Source organism: Stegodyphus dumicola, chromosome 3, assembly GCF_044657685.1.
Source record: "Stegodyphus dumicola isolate Sdum_Otavi_A_Nest chromosome 3, ASM4465768v1".
In the NCBI taxonomy this organism is placed as follows: domain Eukaryota; kingdom Metazoa; phylum Arthropoda; class Arachnida; order Araneae; family Eresidae; genus Stegodyphus; species Stegodyphus dumicola.
The window spans coordinates 128,774,419-128,791,990 of NC_140770.1; the positions used below are offsets into that span (position 1 = coordinate 128,774,419).

Consider the following 17,572-nt stretch of genomic DNA (forward strand, 5'->3'; position numbering starts at 1 on the left):
ACTAAAGGTGGTTTATTGAGAATCAGTCGGGGTTATATCAGATGAAAACGTACATTATGAGAGTATTGTTCCATATAAAGTTTGTAATAGTACAATTTAACCTCTAGCAAAATGACTAATGATGCAACACCAACAGCAGAAAAGAAAGTAAAGCTGTGAGTATTGCAACTGAAAGATCTATTGCTAAAATTCTGGGTTTAAAAAGTCTTAACTTATTATCAGTGGCTAACAAAAAGAAATTACAGTACAGATCCAATTCATAAGAATGGGTTAATTAACATAAAATATATTTTATAATGTCAGCTTATATGTTTTTACAGCATTAAATAAGCTAATATGTGTCTTTTAAATATTGCAGGCTAAAATGTGTTTTCAGTTGAATTCAAGAATATTGATGATATGACAATAATAATTTTAGTAAATTACTTAAATCTGAAAAGCCTAACCTACTACCGTGTTTATAATATGAATTTAAAAAAAAAAAAAAAAAAAAAAAAAAAAACTTACTATTTTCATTTGCTTACGAATTAAGAATGAAAACTCGATTAAGAACACCAATTATTAAAACTATTTTATTCATCTGTGAATATAAGCATTAAAACAACATTCAAGTTTCACATGAAATATACAATCATAACTTAAAAGGTATTTTAAAAATAATAGAACATACTTGTTGCCTCAAATATCCTCTTATCCCAAAACTTCCATTTCTTGCAGTCCATGGCAAGAATTCACCTTCAAGATTTCTATCATAAAGACCATATATTTCTGCCTTGTTTCGACGATACTCAGTGATTGCTTCTAATAAACCCTTTAACAGAAAAAAGGGCATAATCATATTAAGATGAAATTCAAGAAATATTTCAAGGACCTTTCTTGTATGTACAATAGCATAAGACATACAGATAATATTTTGCATTTCACTGAACTTTAGCATATAAATACACAATGTGTTATTTCTGACTATTGAACAGGAAGCACTCTACTGTTATCGGAACCAGATTAAAAACTGTATGCATGTATGCTCATGTGTATGTATCTATGTGCATACATGTGTGTATATACACACATATACATACATATATACATGCATACATGAACACATATATCCATACATACAGGCATAAATACATATATTTCTGAATCTGGTCCTGGTAACAGAAGAGTACATAGTAGGCTCCTGAATTATTTTTTGTGGTTTTTTTCCCTTGTGCATTGCAAAGATGAGGCAGTTTCCATTAAAATGCTGTCCATGACAGTTTCTTCCCCCACAAACAGGTAGATTTCATATACTTTTGCTGTAACCAAAGCCTAGTTAAGCAGTATAAATAGCTGACACGCATTTAATGCTATTATATCATCGGCCATTAAAATTACTGTGCCAAAAACAAAATGCACAAAAAACCTGTAATTTATGTGTAAGGTAGAACATCCTGAGACATAAAAATGGCTAATATTTCACAGCATGCACACATTATGGGCAGAGTAATCAGACTTCAAAGCAACATAAAAAGATAGATTGAACTGATAATTTTTCTTTCAGAAATCATATTTGTCATTTTTGTGTGTTGAAAATCATGTGACACCTCATGTAAAGAGAAACTCCCACCAGCAAATCTCCGAATTTGATAACAGGATAATTGCAGCCTACAGGGACTCCAAATTATATCACACCACTGTTGCTTGAAACTTAATGACTGTTATGAGAGTTTGCAGTTGATGATTCCAGGAACAACTCTGAGCAATACACACAGCAGTATATACAAGATCTCAATGCTCTCTACTTACCAATACCTAAGATGGCAGGCATCTTGTTTGCATCGCTGTTGCAGATCTTGTATGGGTCAGGAAATTTGGTGTGTTACACAGACATCAAGTATATACAATGATGTTTGCAATATTACAAACTACAAGCAAGGTGGTCATTGCTTCAGCTTTCTTTGAAATGGTGCATTCAGCAATGCACATGGATGAATTAAGAGCATGTTATCTTTTCTGATGAATCATGTTTTGCTTACAGCATTATGATGGTCATATTTATGGATGAAAACACCATGGGAAGTGAAAATTGGAAGCTTACATTCTTTATCATAGTCCTACATTTGGTACTCATATCATCCACTCTATCTGGTACTTTGTCTATTCATTGTTACATTATTTAGGTTTTTATTGCTCATGACTGTGATATTTCTTTTGGGTCCCTATTGCCCCACCTTTCAACAGGTAACATATTGTTACATGTTGCCCATTCTACATTTCCTCACTACCCAGGATATTTGATCACAGCTTTGGATGACATGTTCTCTCACTGACAAGTTAAAAAAATATCTTTCAGCCACTATGTCAGATGAATTCTGATATAGAATTGAATCTGCATGGACTGCTATATTCGAAAATGCCGTCAAGAATCTATTTGACTCCATCTTACATCTTATCTCGATCTTACATCCTATCCAATCTTACAACAACTGCTACTAAAGGTGTTGCTTGGAGTATTGATTTCTGCAATCGAAAACAAGCATGTTTTCACAAAACTGGGATAACACACTCAAAACAAAGATTTCAAATCAGACAAATATAGTAATATTCAATTAATATATTAATATTCAATATATAATTAAAATATCCACTGCATAAAAAATGACCTAGTCAGAGAACTTTCAAAATTTAAAAAAAAATTAAAACATTTTCAATGTATCTTATGCAAGTTTTTAATTTCCCACTAGTTACACTGCATTAAATAAATACCAGAAGCCTGTATATATTCAAAACTAACATTATGCCTCATAATAAATTATTATTAATTTTAAAATAATTTGTATAATTAATTTTTTAGAACACCGAAAAAATTCGTAACAAAAACATTATTTTAGCCTTTGTGTACATATGAAATCTTGGCATACTTCTTTAATACTATAACTCTTAATTTTAAGACACTTTTTAATTAGCTAAAAAAATATATACTTACAGAAAAAATTTTGTTTATTGTCATGATTGCATTCAGAGCTTTAGATAAACTTTCATCCGCATTTAGTTCTTCAATTTCCCAATCAAGTAAAGATGGAAATACAGTATGAAAGGCCGAAACCTAAAAGAGGTAAAAAAAGCAAAATTGTTAGTGATGCTAATACAATACAGTTAAAACTCAGTAAAAATTTCTAAGACAATTTTTGCTTTCCTTTTTCTCAGATTAAAAACACAAAAGTTCTTTTAGTTCTTATTATAGTTTAAAAAAATTACATTTGATCATATTTAAATTCTTGTTAATAATACCACTTTCTTTTTCAAGCTTAAGGGATCATTATCAGTTTAGTAGATTGTCATATAGTAAATGGAGTCTTGAAACCAGACTTAAGTAATTCCATATTTCATTCATGATGAGACTGAAATTAAGAATTCAGTTTTAAGAATTAAAGCCCGTTTCCACTGCTGCATATGTGCTGCGGTGTGTATGAGTTTCTCCAATCAGCAAGCGAATTCACTTTGATTGACATCTGCAATCCGGTCAATGTGCAGTTACGGATGACAGACAGATGAAGTTCAACTTCTATCCGTATATGTGCGAATGAGTTGGGGTCACATGGTAAAAAAGGAGCAATTGGGTGTTGTCATCAAAAATTAAAGGCGGCAGAAGTAGAGATGAACGCTTGCTTAGGGAAAGAATGTTCTGCTAAAAAATATTCATTTCTGAATTAACATTACAGCAAGAAATGTGCGCACTGAAAAAGACAGCAATCAGCTGAATTCAGTTTTAAAAAAAGATACTAAAAATAAGATAACTGCAACTACAATGCTAGTTCGCAGATAAAATTAGGCATTCAAGAAATTCAATTCAAGAAAATCAGGCGCAAAAATTATAATTCCAAGTCCATGAAATAGCAAAATTTGTCCTGACAATTATTTCTTAGTTCTGCATACAGAGTTACCTTTAATGAAAATGAACGTCTGACTATATCAAACTGCTATAGAAAATCAGATATGGCATTAAAAGATTTGTTATTTTTTTCTTTTGAAACAGGTAAAAACTAAAAACATTAATTATTATTCCACTGCATTAAAAAGTATGTTAAATTTGAATTTCTCTATTTATAAATATACCTTTTTGGCTAACATATGTGTGTAAGCACATGGAATGTATTTTTAGCGCAGCCTGTTTAACTTCAACTGGAATGCCACTTTAAAATATAATATATTTTGTAAGAAATGTCCTAGAAGCTGAAATACAAACTCTGGCGAATATTTTAGAAGATAGCACACTGAAATAGGACCAAAAAATTTAGTTTTAAGAATTTATTTACTTGATGATGTATATAAGCCAAAATTGCTTACCATGCCCATGTGATGATAACTTAGTGGTAAAGCTGATGGTAGCGTGGTTTAACTTTTGGGGTCGCGAGTTCAAATCCCATATGCTTTTTCCACCCTGTCGGAAATTTTCTTGTTCCAATTTGATCTATATTTGTGTTTTGTAATTTATTTCCATTATTATATGCATTAAATTTAATGTTTTATTTATTTAAATTTTCCCTGCAAAAAAATTTTGAAAATTATATAATACGAATTTAAAGCATGCTCCCTGTACATATACATATATTTTTTCGTTTCACTTTTATGTGAATGTGCATACATGTGCTCATATTTTGGGATGTTTCCAGCTCTAAACTTTCACTACCAATTAAACATGAGACAGCATTAATGCCCTAAACATTTAAAAAAAAAAAAACTTACTATAATAATTGCTTTTAAATTCAATCCTCTCCAGAAGAAGCGCAGGAATTAATTAATTAAATATTTCCATTTTCTTTACCTAATATGTATATTTGTATATATATATATATATATATATATAAAGAGAAAAAGCTTATTTTTATAACTTCTTCTATAAAGAGATATGAATTAAAAATTTTTAAATTAAAAGTAATATTTTATGGATTATGCATAAAATATAACTGTGCATAGTGCATTTTAAAACAAACGAGATTTCTAATAAATTATCCAGCTATGACCCTGAAGAAATTAAAAATGAAGAAATTGATGCTAAAATTTTATATATTACCTGCTTTCTTCCCAAATATATATATTTTAAAAATATACAATCTCACATGGCAGTCAGCAAATTTTGTGTAAATATTGTGAACCTTTCATTACAGTTGCGCTGTATTTTTAAAGTACAAACTACTTTTTAATTCGTTTAACTTTATTTTATTTATTCATTTATTTATTTATTTTCAGTAACAAAACATTTTAGTTTTAATAATATATATATTATTTCATTAATATTTAAGGCTTCTAGAAATACAAAGAAATTTTTAAAATTTACTTCAGCTTCTATGCAATTAGTGATGTTCATAATATGCATTATAACTTTACTTATCTAAAAATTGCTAGTGTACTTTAATTTTACAATTCATAAGCAGAAATAAAAATTTCCAATAACATGGAATTTAAATATCTTAAGAATCCAAATCCCATAAGTTAAATACAGAGACAACTGGTGACAATAAATCCAATCGACCACCGAACTTCTGTACATGTAAATCTAACGCAATAGTGTAAACGGTCTTCCGTCTGCGTTTCTCCCAATGACGCTACATGTTCGCAATGCACTAATGGAAATGGGCCTTTAATCTCTTTTACTAATGTTTTGCTGAATGAGATTTGCTTTGTTTTCCAAAACAAATATTACACGGTTATCTAGAAAATAAATACCATTAAGTAAATGAAAAACACAATATTTATTGGGGAAAAAACAATTCTGTTACATATTTGATGCTTCCTTCACTTCTCTACATAATCTCCACCTTCATTTAAACATTTGTCATATCTGTTCACGAGATTAAGATTTCCCACATTATATATAACTCTGCTGTCAGTTCATTAAGCCAGGTGATTAAAATTCTTGACACAATATCACACTGATGGAGACGCTTTTCTTGATCAGATCATGATTAGTGAAGAGACCTAGGTGTGTCACATCATGGCAGAAAGCAAGTGCCAATCACCTGAGTGGCATCATCCCTCATCACCCAAAAAACCAAGAAAATTCAGATAGACTCTTTCAACACAAAAGGCAACAGTCTTTGGGACTAAAAGTGTTCTTTTGGTGGATTTTAAGCCAAAAGGCACTACGATCAATGCAAATAGTTATTGTGAGATTGTGAGACTAAGAAAAATAAGGTGAGCCATGCAAAACAAGAGGTGAGGAATGCTTTCTGGAGGAATTGTGCTTTTTTAAGACAATGCCCATCCTGACACTGCTGCTGGAATTCAAGAATAACTGGATGGTGAATTTTTTAACATCCATTCTATAGTATGGACCTTGTTCCTAGCACCTTTTCCCTAAGCTGAAAGAGCTTCTGGGTGATATGTTTTGGAAGTAATAAAGAGTTATCATCTAGACTAATAAACTGGCAGCAGAAGAGCAAGCAATTAACTGGCACATGGGAATTCTGAAGCTTCTGATCAAATACAACAAATGTTTAAATGTAGGAGGTGATTATGTAGAAAAGTGAGAGAAGCTTCAGGTATGTAACAGAATTGTTTTTTCCAATAAATATTGTTTTGTTTTTTATTTTGTATAACTAAACCGTCTTTATTTTCTGGATGATTCTCGTATTATCAAACTGAAGCATTAGCTAAGGGCACTTCTACAGTTCAGTACTCACTAATATTTACATGTACTAGTCTGAGGTTAAATTACTTGAACTAATTTTTCCATTCTGGATTCCTTTGTTGATAACACTTTTTGATGATACTAAAGAGAATTTAATAAATATTTTACCTGTTATGAATTTCATTGAGCCAATCATTTGATGCATTTGAAATAGAATCAGACAACTCCCTTTCTAGCCTTGATATTGTAATTACCATAAATAAATTTGATTTTGGTACTATTATTTACCTTTTTTTCTGTTTGCTTCCCTTTTTATGCCAAATTCGGTCATTATATCAAACAAAAAATGGCTGCATTTATTTCTTACATATATATCTTCCTCTCAAGATGCAATTTTCATTATCTTCAGAAAATACTAAATTATTTGAAACCTGTTGCTACTGATAAAGACCTTTACTCAAAGAGTTAAAGATAGTGATTTATCTTCTTGTCATCACACAAATGACACGATGACAAAAAATAATCATACTTTAGAAACAACTATAATAATTTTGTTGTCATCACATTTTTTCTGCTTCTATCAGTAATAAAATTGCTCGGACTCCTTGTAAGTGTAGTTTTGAGGTAATTTTTACCTTATTAATAAAACTCTTTGCCCTTAAAATGCCCACCCCTGATTTTAATTTTTGGAGAAATTATATTTCTTGCTAACATATTTTGACATATATAAACCAAACAAATATAGGATTAAAATTTTGTATTATAGGCAATGAATTTGAAGTTAAAAAATAAATAAACAAATAAACTTTCAATAGCTTCTTATAGCTGATCCTTTAATCATAATTTTGACTTAGTTCTGTTGAAATCACCCACAAAACTTCTTCAGCTGATGAAGTCTTTAACATTTACAAAAATCAGATTACTTTAATTCAGTGCTCCGCAACCGGTGTGCCGCGGCACACTGGTTTGCCATGAGTAGGATATAGGTGTGCTGCAATCAAATACATGTATTTGACATTTTGCAATTTTTTATCATGTATTTAATACACAATGACAATTTTTTTCCCTTAATAATGTCTATTTTAAATGTTTTTATATATTTCACTGTTGTGTGTGTGATTGTAAGTGTGTCAGCATTTGAATTTTTTCGGCACTTCCTTGATAACTCGGAACTCTTTGGTGTGCCACGAAATTCTAGAAAGATTTTTTGTGCGTCGCAGGTAAGAAAAGGTTGAGGAGCACTGCTTTAATTCATGACAAAACCATTTGGCAAAACCTGGATTGACATTAAATTCAATCCAGGTTTTACAAACTTTCAAAATTCTAATACTTTGGCTTTGATGTTTTTATTTCTATTTCCTTTTTGCTTGATAATATGACAATGTAATCATTTCAATCACTGGCTATGCTTACTTATTTCCATAACATCATTCCTTTCAAATTAATTTTGAACATAAATCTTCTATTCATTAATTTCATTTTTAAAATGTTTACCATTTTGAAAAGTATTAATTGGAGTGCCTTTAATTTGAGTTAAAACTGCAGAAACTGACAATAATGTCATTGAATATCTGCAAATAAAATATGTATATACAGCAGATGCTTAACTAGTTCGCGACGAGCACCTCTGTTACCGAAGCATTCTCTTGGGACGGTGAATTAACCGGATGCGTCGTCCTGTGAAGGCGGGCAATTTACGCTGCTAAGCCTAACTTTGGAAAAAAATTCGCATAAATGAAATTTGTCATCCAATTTTTCCAATTTTGGGTACATTATGAGAAGAACATACAGGTAGTCGTCAAAATTAATTTTAAGCCTTTATTATTATATTTTCCTTAAAAATTTTATAAAATACTCATTCTAGAATAATATAATTTTCCCCTTATTCCATAAATAAATATATATAGAAAAATATCCAAACAATTGCAGATTTTATTTAACACAACACACAATTAAAATTAAAAAATATTAAAACTGTCTTTCCTAAAAATTCAATGAGCAAACAATGAAAAGTAAGCAATGTTTCAAAATGAGACAGTCTATGATATTCTTTGAAACATGGGTGTACGCAAAGTCCAATGTTGAATTAGTCACAGGAATATAATATCTGCTGCTATTTTACTCAGCAAATTTGACTCATTTAGCATTTGTATATGTTCTACAGTCAGACAGTGCTTTCGTTTTGCCATTTAAAAAAAAAAAAAAAAAAAACTTTCGCTAAGCGATACAAAATATTTGTCTCAATGCGGGGAAAACTCAAAGAGTAATAAAAAAGTCTCTAATGATAGAACATCTACTCCACTATAACCGATAAAAAATAAAATAAAAATAAGAAAAATTAATAAATTAAACTAAAAGTATTCCAGAGCATCGAGAACATGTTCATTTGTTTATATAAAATGATCCAGTAAGAGCCATTACATTACTCAACACTAACGAATTAGCAATTGTGTATATTCTACATTTAGATACTGCTTTTGTTTGCCATTAAAAATGATATGTTTCGCTGACAATTAAAAATATTCATCTCAAAACACCAAAAATCTAAGAGTAATAAAAAAAATCTCTAATGATAGAACATCTACCCCACTACTATATTGCAAAAATAAAAATAAAAAGTCAAATGACACAGTTAAAGAGACATTATATTGCTCAACACACACCCACGAATCTCACTCTCATTCCGAAACAAAATACCAAAAATAAAAATCATTGCATAGGAATGAAGGTAAACATACTTAACTTTGGATATATTCCCCATAACAGGCATACAGCTACATCTAGCGGCAACAAAAAATATTAATTAATTATTCTATCTAAAAAGTCAAATGTTGTACGCCCGGCCAGTAGAGTGAATTAAATGGCAATTCAAATATGACACAACCGGCCGTGAAGTAATGTTCGCTACTGATGCACATATGATACATCCGTAGTGAATGGGTTAATGTTACTACTCTCATATTTTCCTTTGATGCAGTTAAAAAAAAGCATCCCTTCACAAAAAAGAATGCAAATACACAAATAAAATAAAAAGCACTGAATAAATATGAATGATATTTTCCCAAGTTCTTAATAATACCAAAACTTATCTATGTAAAATGCATGTACTTTAAAAAAATAGATATACACACATTAAAATATTTCCTGTACAAGCTTAATAATTAGAATAAAAATGTTATTTCATTACAGAAATTTTATCATTTTTCTTAAGAAAGGTTTTTTTTGCCTCTATTCCCTATAACCTTTTCTACAAAAATTCATTTTTACATGAACTTATGTTTTAAAAGGAAGGTTTTATTGGGTTAAGTACAATTTGTGCAGCAATTATATAGCTCATGGCTATATATTTTTTTCTGAATAAGAAATTAACTGTGATTAAAGCCTAATTAAAGAAGATAATCCAAATATACCCACTGCCAGAAGGTAATCCAAATATACCCATTGCATAAATTCAGAGTCCACTTGAAAATGCAACATCCACTAAAGTGGATATCAGTTTAAAAAAGAAAATTACGATCACATAACCTGCATTACACAAACTCATCACACAAGAGTAATGTAAAAGTACCTCTCGGAAAAACACATCTTGGGGAGTAAGATGGCTTTTAACTTCAATGTCCCGTTTGTATAGGCATTCCCTTATAGCACTTTCAATTACTTCATTATGGCTACATAAGAAATACAGAGAAACATATAAGAGACATACACAGAATATAAGAAATACTGACACAGATATAAGAAATACAGAGAGAATCATGAAATAAACAAATTAATATATAGTTTTCCATGATTTTTGCTTTCGTATTGTCAGATTTTCGTTACATTTAAAAATAAAATTTGAAATTATTCGAGTACCAACACTCATTTCAGTGTGCAGTAAAAAGAATGGTAAATCAGAGATAAGAAAATTTATATGAAAATCGTAAGTAATAAAGACTAAAAGTCCCTATTGAAAATGAGAAGCAAAATATACAATTTTTTTTTTTACATTGCTTCATAATTGAGTGAAGCAAAACTGAATTTCATTTCAGCAAATTGTTAGAAGGAGGGGATGATAAATATTTATGCACTATTTTTTTCTGTTTCTTTTTTTACTATTTATTTACTCTTTCTTTCTTCATTTTTACTCTTTCTTCCTTCTTTCTTTTACTGTTTTTAAAGGAATAAATTTATTTAAAGGCCTTTTTTTTTTTAATTAAAACCTGGTTAATAGCATCTTAAAAAAGAAAAATTTGCAAAATCCTTTTACAGTACATGTTAGTAATTTCAAACAATTCACTAAAATTTACAAATGTCATAGGTTACCTACATTTATTTGCTAATACTCAATTTAATTATATATCTTATCATTCAGAGTTAAAAATCATGTAAGTTCATTAATTTTTTTAAGTTAAAAAGATAGTTTTTTATTACGCTCAAATGCCAGAAAAACTCTTACAAAATAGCTTATGCAAAACACATAGTGATGTCCCCTATGAGCATACTCCATTGCATCTGCTACTGCAAACAGTGTAGATAGCTGCTATTGTGTATAGTGTTGATAGCTGGCAGGGATGTCTGTCAGCATAAGAATGACTAGTAACAATTTAAGCAATTTTCAGTGCAGTATCATAATTGGTGCTCGTGAGATTGGTCACAGCATTTCTGAGTAGAAATGAAAAATGGATTTTCACAGACAACCACTGCAAAAATGTACTGTTAGTACAAGAACATTAGCAAAAACTCCATCTTAAAAATTTCATGCTGCAGCCTCAACAACTATCAGCTTTCAGATTGCACAGTGTACCCTGCAGGATAAGAGCTGATAGCCAGTTTGAATCCCCTTAATGACTGCACAACACAGAGTTATGCATTTCGCTTGCACATGGCAACACCAACACTGGGCATTTCTTACTACATTGGCAAAAAGAAGGATCTGTGTGTGGAGTCCATGAAGCCATGGATAATGTTTGTCAAATGTTAGAATTTCATTCATGTGTAGTTCATCAAAACAATGAATGCAAATTCTCATCATCTCTGGCAAGAAGTTGTCGATAATAATTAAAGGCTAACCAAACTAGAAATGAAGCCAAAGAAACTGTACAAACTGCAACAGCAATTGATGCCGAAGGATTTTCAGATATGGAAAAGCAGAAGACAAAGAATTAATCGAAAAATGGTGAATGAAAATTTTGATGACCTTATAACACCAAGCTAACAGTGCACATTGATTATGAAGAAGATAGAGCACTTTTGATTTACATGAAATGAAATAAATTGTTAAAAAGGTAAAGTAACAGTCTGATTTTGCAATGGAGATTGACCCAAACGAAGAGGGCACATTATGACAGGCTTTGCAAAACTCTGCGTTCTTTACTGCAAAACATTTTAGAATTGCACCAGTCATTATCCCAAGCAAAAAATCGCTAGCTACTACTACTACTACTAATAATAATAATAATAATAAAAACACTCCACCACATAATGGCATGTTTACTTATTAATCAGTAGTAAAAATTCCTTCATTTGACATTTGTTTCACTTTTTTCTTTTAATTCTATCATTATTAATTTGTTTAAATTATATATATTTTCTTAATCGGAATTATAACTAACACATTTTTCCCATACAAAGTTAACCTTGTGGAACATAATTTAGCCAGATGCGCTATGTATTAATGCTGTAACTCTAGTCTTCAGCAAGAGTCTACTGTATAATATCACATTATGGGAAAATAAAATGAACTTTATAAAAAGGTAATAAATCTAAGTAGAATAACCAAAGCTTCAAAGATGATTCACATTCAGATATACCATTAGGAATATACAATATGATAAAATAAAATAAAACAAAATATTACTCAGTAAGAAACAGACGCAGAGCTTTTGCGGCATTAATTTTTTCAGCATGTTCACAAAGTAAGACTTTAGTAGGAATGATTATATCTCCAACTTTTGAAGATGAAAGCTGAAAGAGAAATACTAATTGAATAATCTGAAGTAGAAAATCTTTTTTAAATGCAACAGACTACTTGTATTAATCCTTAATGTTCTATGGTTAAAAACAACACATACAATGATTAAAATTTGACATGTTGTATACATAGATAATAGGATTATACTTTTTAAAAACTGGTTCTTATTACACATGTCATTTTTTATGTTTATTTCAACAAACATTTCATTAATGATAAAATGCCATAAAAGCAATCACAAGAATAACATGAAAAGATATTAGCTACTAAATTATCAAATTTTAATTAAAAAAAAATAACCAAGAAGGAAGTAAGTGAAAATTTAACATTTGGAAACATTTCTCAAAATTATATTTCAATAATATATGACCATAATTTTATTCTAGGAGCTTTAACTCATTGTTCAGATAACTGCTTTACTGTTTAAAAAAATGTCATTTGAACAGTAAAAGTATTATTTTACCTTATCAAACAAGTCAAAGGCTTTTAAAAAACCAAGAAGGCATTCATGAGCTTTTAGTTTATCTTCAAGTTGGTATGATATTATGAGAGATGAAGAGACAGAACCTATAACACACATGCAGTTTTGCACTTATTAAAAAAAGAAGCATTCTAACAAAGTTTACAATATTGTTACATTTTAGCATCTTTTTATTAAGATCACAGTTTAAAAAAAGTTAATATATTACAATGCATATGCAAATAATGTGTTTAATATGCAATATATTGCTATTCATGAAATGACAACCCTGAAAGAAAAGTGGGATTGCCCACATGTTACAATGTTTACATGCCATCAGTCTATAAAAACAAACTTTGCATTTGACAGAAATATATAATAAGTACAGCTTTCAGAATGAACATATGATAAAAGCTGATTACTTCTTAGAGATTTCCAGCAAGTTTTAGAAATCATAAGAAAATTTGAAAAAATTATGCAACCCCAAAATCAATGGATAGGTACGTATTGTCAATACTTTTATAATTTGATGAAGTCCAATCAGAAAATTTCATTATAAATTAAGGCTAGACACTTTTGAATGGTATAAGTACCCCTTATTTTTAGAGATGTGGCTGCACTTGGGTTCCTTGGGTGAATAGCCGTTCATGAGCCTATGACTAAATGGTGGTACAAAACTTGTCACCTGTTAGCTCTAAAATATCATGTGGAATCCTAGATGACAATACATGCTGTAAGATTCCAACTGGTATATAAGGATCTTGAAAATGTCAAGTCAGCATTACTTACAAGAAAGCATAGCTTCCATTGTGAAATTTGAAGGAAAAAAATTATGTTATCTGCAACAGTCGGTTCAGGCCCGTACTAAGGCTGAAAATTCTAACAATCCAGATGTCAGGAATTGGAGAAAGAGTATTGCAGTTCTCCATAAAGAAATCAATTTAGCAAAGTGCAAGAGTTTTAATATTTTTATAAATAATATTGTCTACAGTAAAGACGGTGCTAAGGTTTTTAAATTTGTAAATAAACTGAAACGTGACTACCCCCTTTCCCCAACAGTCCCAATCATTTTTAAAGGAAAGGCTTTAAAATTTAACAAGTATACTTCTAACACTTTTATGGATTTTTTTTTTGTTTCTAATCAATGTTTGAATGGTGAACTTAGAGATCAAAAGAAAATTGATCAGACTCACATAGGACTTAGGGATTGGGACAAGAGATTTTTAATAGAGACTGACATTTTAGATCTAGAAGAAGCTATTAATTTCCTAAAGATAGGGAAAAGTCCAGACCCAGATAATATACATTTAGAGTTAAGCATCTAGATACAATGGTTAAATGTTCCTTCTATCTATTTTTAATCATGGTTGGAAATCTTATGTACCAACTATGTAGAAAAAAGCCATTATTATGCCTATTTTGAAAAAGGATAAACCTACAGATAATATTAAAAGCTATCAACCTATTGCATTAACTAGTGTTTTGTAAAAGATGAAAGTCTCTAAACTAACTTGGTTTCTGGAGAATAACAGTCTCTTGTCTCTTGAACAAGCCGAATTCAGACGGCATCATTCCATTGTCCAACAGGTATCTTATATTAGTCAAGCCATTAAAAATTCTGTAGACAATCGCTTGTCTGTCCTGGCAACATTTATAGACTTTGAATCACCTAATGACAAAGTATGGAGACTATGTACTATTTAGAAATTACAGAACTTGGAAATAAATGGCAGGATATTTTTTGGGATTAAGAATTTCTTATAACAGTGTTTTTCTGCTGTTAGATATGGCTGCGGCATTTCTAGATTTAAACAGACTGAAATTGGCCTCCCATAGGGAACAGTTATCAGCGCAATTCTTTTTAACATTTTTATTAACGATTTCGCGAACACTCTGGCACCGTAGGTAGATTCAGCCCTTTTTGCAGAATCTACCTACGGTGGTTTGGTTATTTGGAGTAGTGCTTCTAAAAAGAAGCAGGATGGTTTAAAAAAGACTCTTACTAGTGTTTTGAAAGAGCAGGAATATTGTGTCTAAAAAATGTTATGAGAATAAATCAGGATAGGAGCACATGCCAGTTCTTCATTCTGAACAGACAGAATTTTACCCCGAAGTTGACATATAAAGGTGTAGATGCTCAACAACGATTCGACAAAATATTTGGGTTGCATCCTTGATCTACACATAAATTGGAGGAAACATGTGGACATTTGAAAAATAAAGCCGTAAGAAGACTCTCTGTTATAAAATGTCTGGCTGGCTCAAAGTGGGGCTGTGACAGACAACTACTCACAAATAGACATTGACAACTACTCACAAATTATACATTCAACCATGTATTCATCAATTATTGGCCATTGCAGTAAGATCCTCATCACCGCTCCAGAGAATGTAGTCCAGATCCCCGAAGTCTTCCAGAACTAAGCGTTACACATAATTACTGAGGCAGTGAGATCTACTCCTATTCTTGCAATGCTAACCAGTTTGGAACCTGTTCATGATTGTATTACGAGAAAAGCAACCCTATTATACCAGAAGCTGGTGCGTTTGCCCGAAAACTCTTTTTGGACAAACTATAATAAGAAAATTTCTAGAAATCTTAAAACTCTAATTGGCTTTATACAGGCTGCTCAGAGAGAATCTGATGCTTTGGAATCGAGGCAAGATTATCTAACTTTATCTCCTCCCCATTGTCTCTTACACTTTTTGAATTTGAATATAAAACTTGATCTTATTCAGAGTTGTTAAAAACGAAATGAGCAATTCAAAATTAAGATCTATTGCAATAAAAACTACTGAGGTTCGCTATCCTCAAAATGAGTGGTTGCGTGTCTACACTGATGGCTCTACGTAAGAGAAAGCATGAGATGCTGGAGCAGGTATCCATACAGGGTTCGTACACATTTCTGCACACGGAAATTAAGTACTTTTAAGGACCATTAATGAAAAAATTAAGGACCTATAAGCAATTGGGAACTGAATAAATTCAATTAAAAATATTATCTATGCTGAACTTCACTTTTGTAATACCATTCTAAAAATAAAACAGATCCATAAGTCGGATGCATTATTATTAAACATAATTAAATAATTCGGATGCATTATTATTAAACATAATTATTAATAAGTTTGAGAATAAAATAAATTTTGTGAAATTTATCAAGTAGCATTAAATATTTTACACTCATAATAATTGGATATATTTGAAAGAAGAAAAGTGACATTTTATTTAGGTTTTCTAACAGTCAGCTTTACGTTGATTTTTGTTAATGTCTCATTTTGTCCCATACTTGCTCAGTCTACGGGTTTAGTAAGTAGATTTTATGTCAAGCGGCATAAAGTGAGAAGTAAAATCATAATCAGCATAATTTAAAACAAAAGACTGGCTGTTGTCACCGCTCCTGCTAGAGATCTGCTGATCAGAACAAACCTAAAAAACCTGATGCAAGCTCGGTTTGCAAGTTTTGAAAGTTAGCTGCGCTCTGACGCAGTTAGTGTCATAGTTTCTTGTAGAGTTCCAGGGGTTGTAACTCAGTTAATATAGTTTCAGTTTTACTGTTTCTTAGAAATTACTAATGCCAGTTTTTCCATTTCATAATAAATGCTAATTAATATAAAAAATTTGCTATGCATCAATTTTTTTTTCTGTAACATCTATTATTTTTTTTATGATAAAACAATAAGCTGTACCCATGTGTATATGTTTACATATATATGAAGGAGTCGGAGTTATTAAAATTTTGGGAGTCTGAGTTGGAGTTGGTCATTTTCCCTACCGACTCCACAGCCCTGGTTATAATTAAATTACGTATTAGATAACCTCAGTCATTATGGATTTACATGGGCACTATTAAATTTTATTTATTTTTTAACAATATTTGTTAAAAAAAGCCCTATTAAATCAAAATCGAATAAAATTTAAGAGTTTAAAATACATGTAATTTATAGCATTCAATCTTAAACGATATTAGGATAATTATACATTAAAAGCTACAAAATATTTATGTTTTGTAGCAACAACACTCAACAAAACACTTATGCGTCTTTTTAATTTGAAGCCTTCCCAGACATTTTGACCAATTTATATCCATTTCTTTCTCTTTTAACATCTTTTCTAACAGTTAGAACTTTGTCTCAATACGCAAGACAAAATGTCCTCACTAGTTTCTACGTGTTTTAGCTCCTAACTTGTCAACCTCTCCAAAATGTACATATGAGGGTTTACTTGATCTGGTAAAAGTTAAATAGTCCAAAACCCTCTGGACAGATGTGAAGCAAATTATCGCTACGTCTGAAAGTAGCTACAAAGATTTAAATAAGCTTCTTATTTAGAATCTTAGAACTCAGAACATAAGGGCATGTTATAATGCTAAATAAATAAATTACAGCTCGTGATGATGTAATTAAACAAGAATTTCAAACTAAAAATATGGACTAGTGATCAAAGACTATAACAATTTAATTTCATTTTAAGCTGTAACATTTCAAGCTCAGTAACTTTATCGTCATAACAAATTCAAATATCGGCACGGTAATGTAAAACGAG

General features: G+C 30.6%; 1 protein-coding gene across 1 annotated transcript in view; it reads right to left on the reverse strand.

Annotated features, from left to right (window-relative positions):
- The window catches only part of Nup133 (nuclear pore complex protein Nup133), a 148,454-nt gene that overhangs the window by 51,135 nt on the left and 79,747 nt on the right, over nt 1–17,572 (reverse strand). The window contains exons 18-22 of the mRNA XM_035356050.2: nt 13,030–13,133; nt 12,453–12,559; nt 10,182–10,281; nt 2,969–3,088; nt 671–811 (exon numbers count right to left, since the gene is read on the reverse strand). Coding sequence (XP_035211941.2) covers nt 671–811; nt 2,969–3,088; nt 10,182–10,281; nt 12,453–12,559; nt 13,030–13,133 — 572 coding nt within the window. The remainder of the gene's footprint in view (nt 1–670; nt 812–2,968; nt 3,089–10,181; nt 10,282–12,452; nt 12,560–13,029; nt 13,134–17,572) is intronic.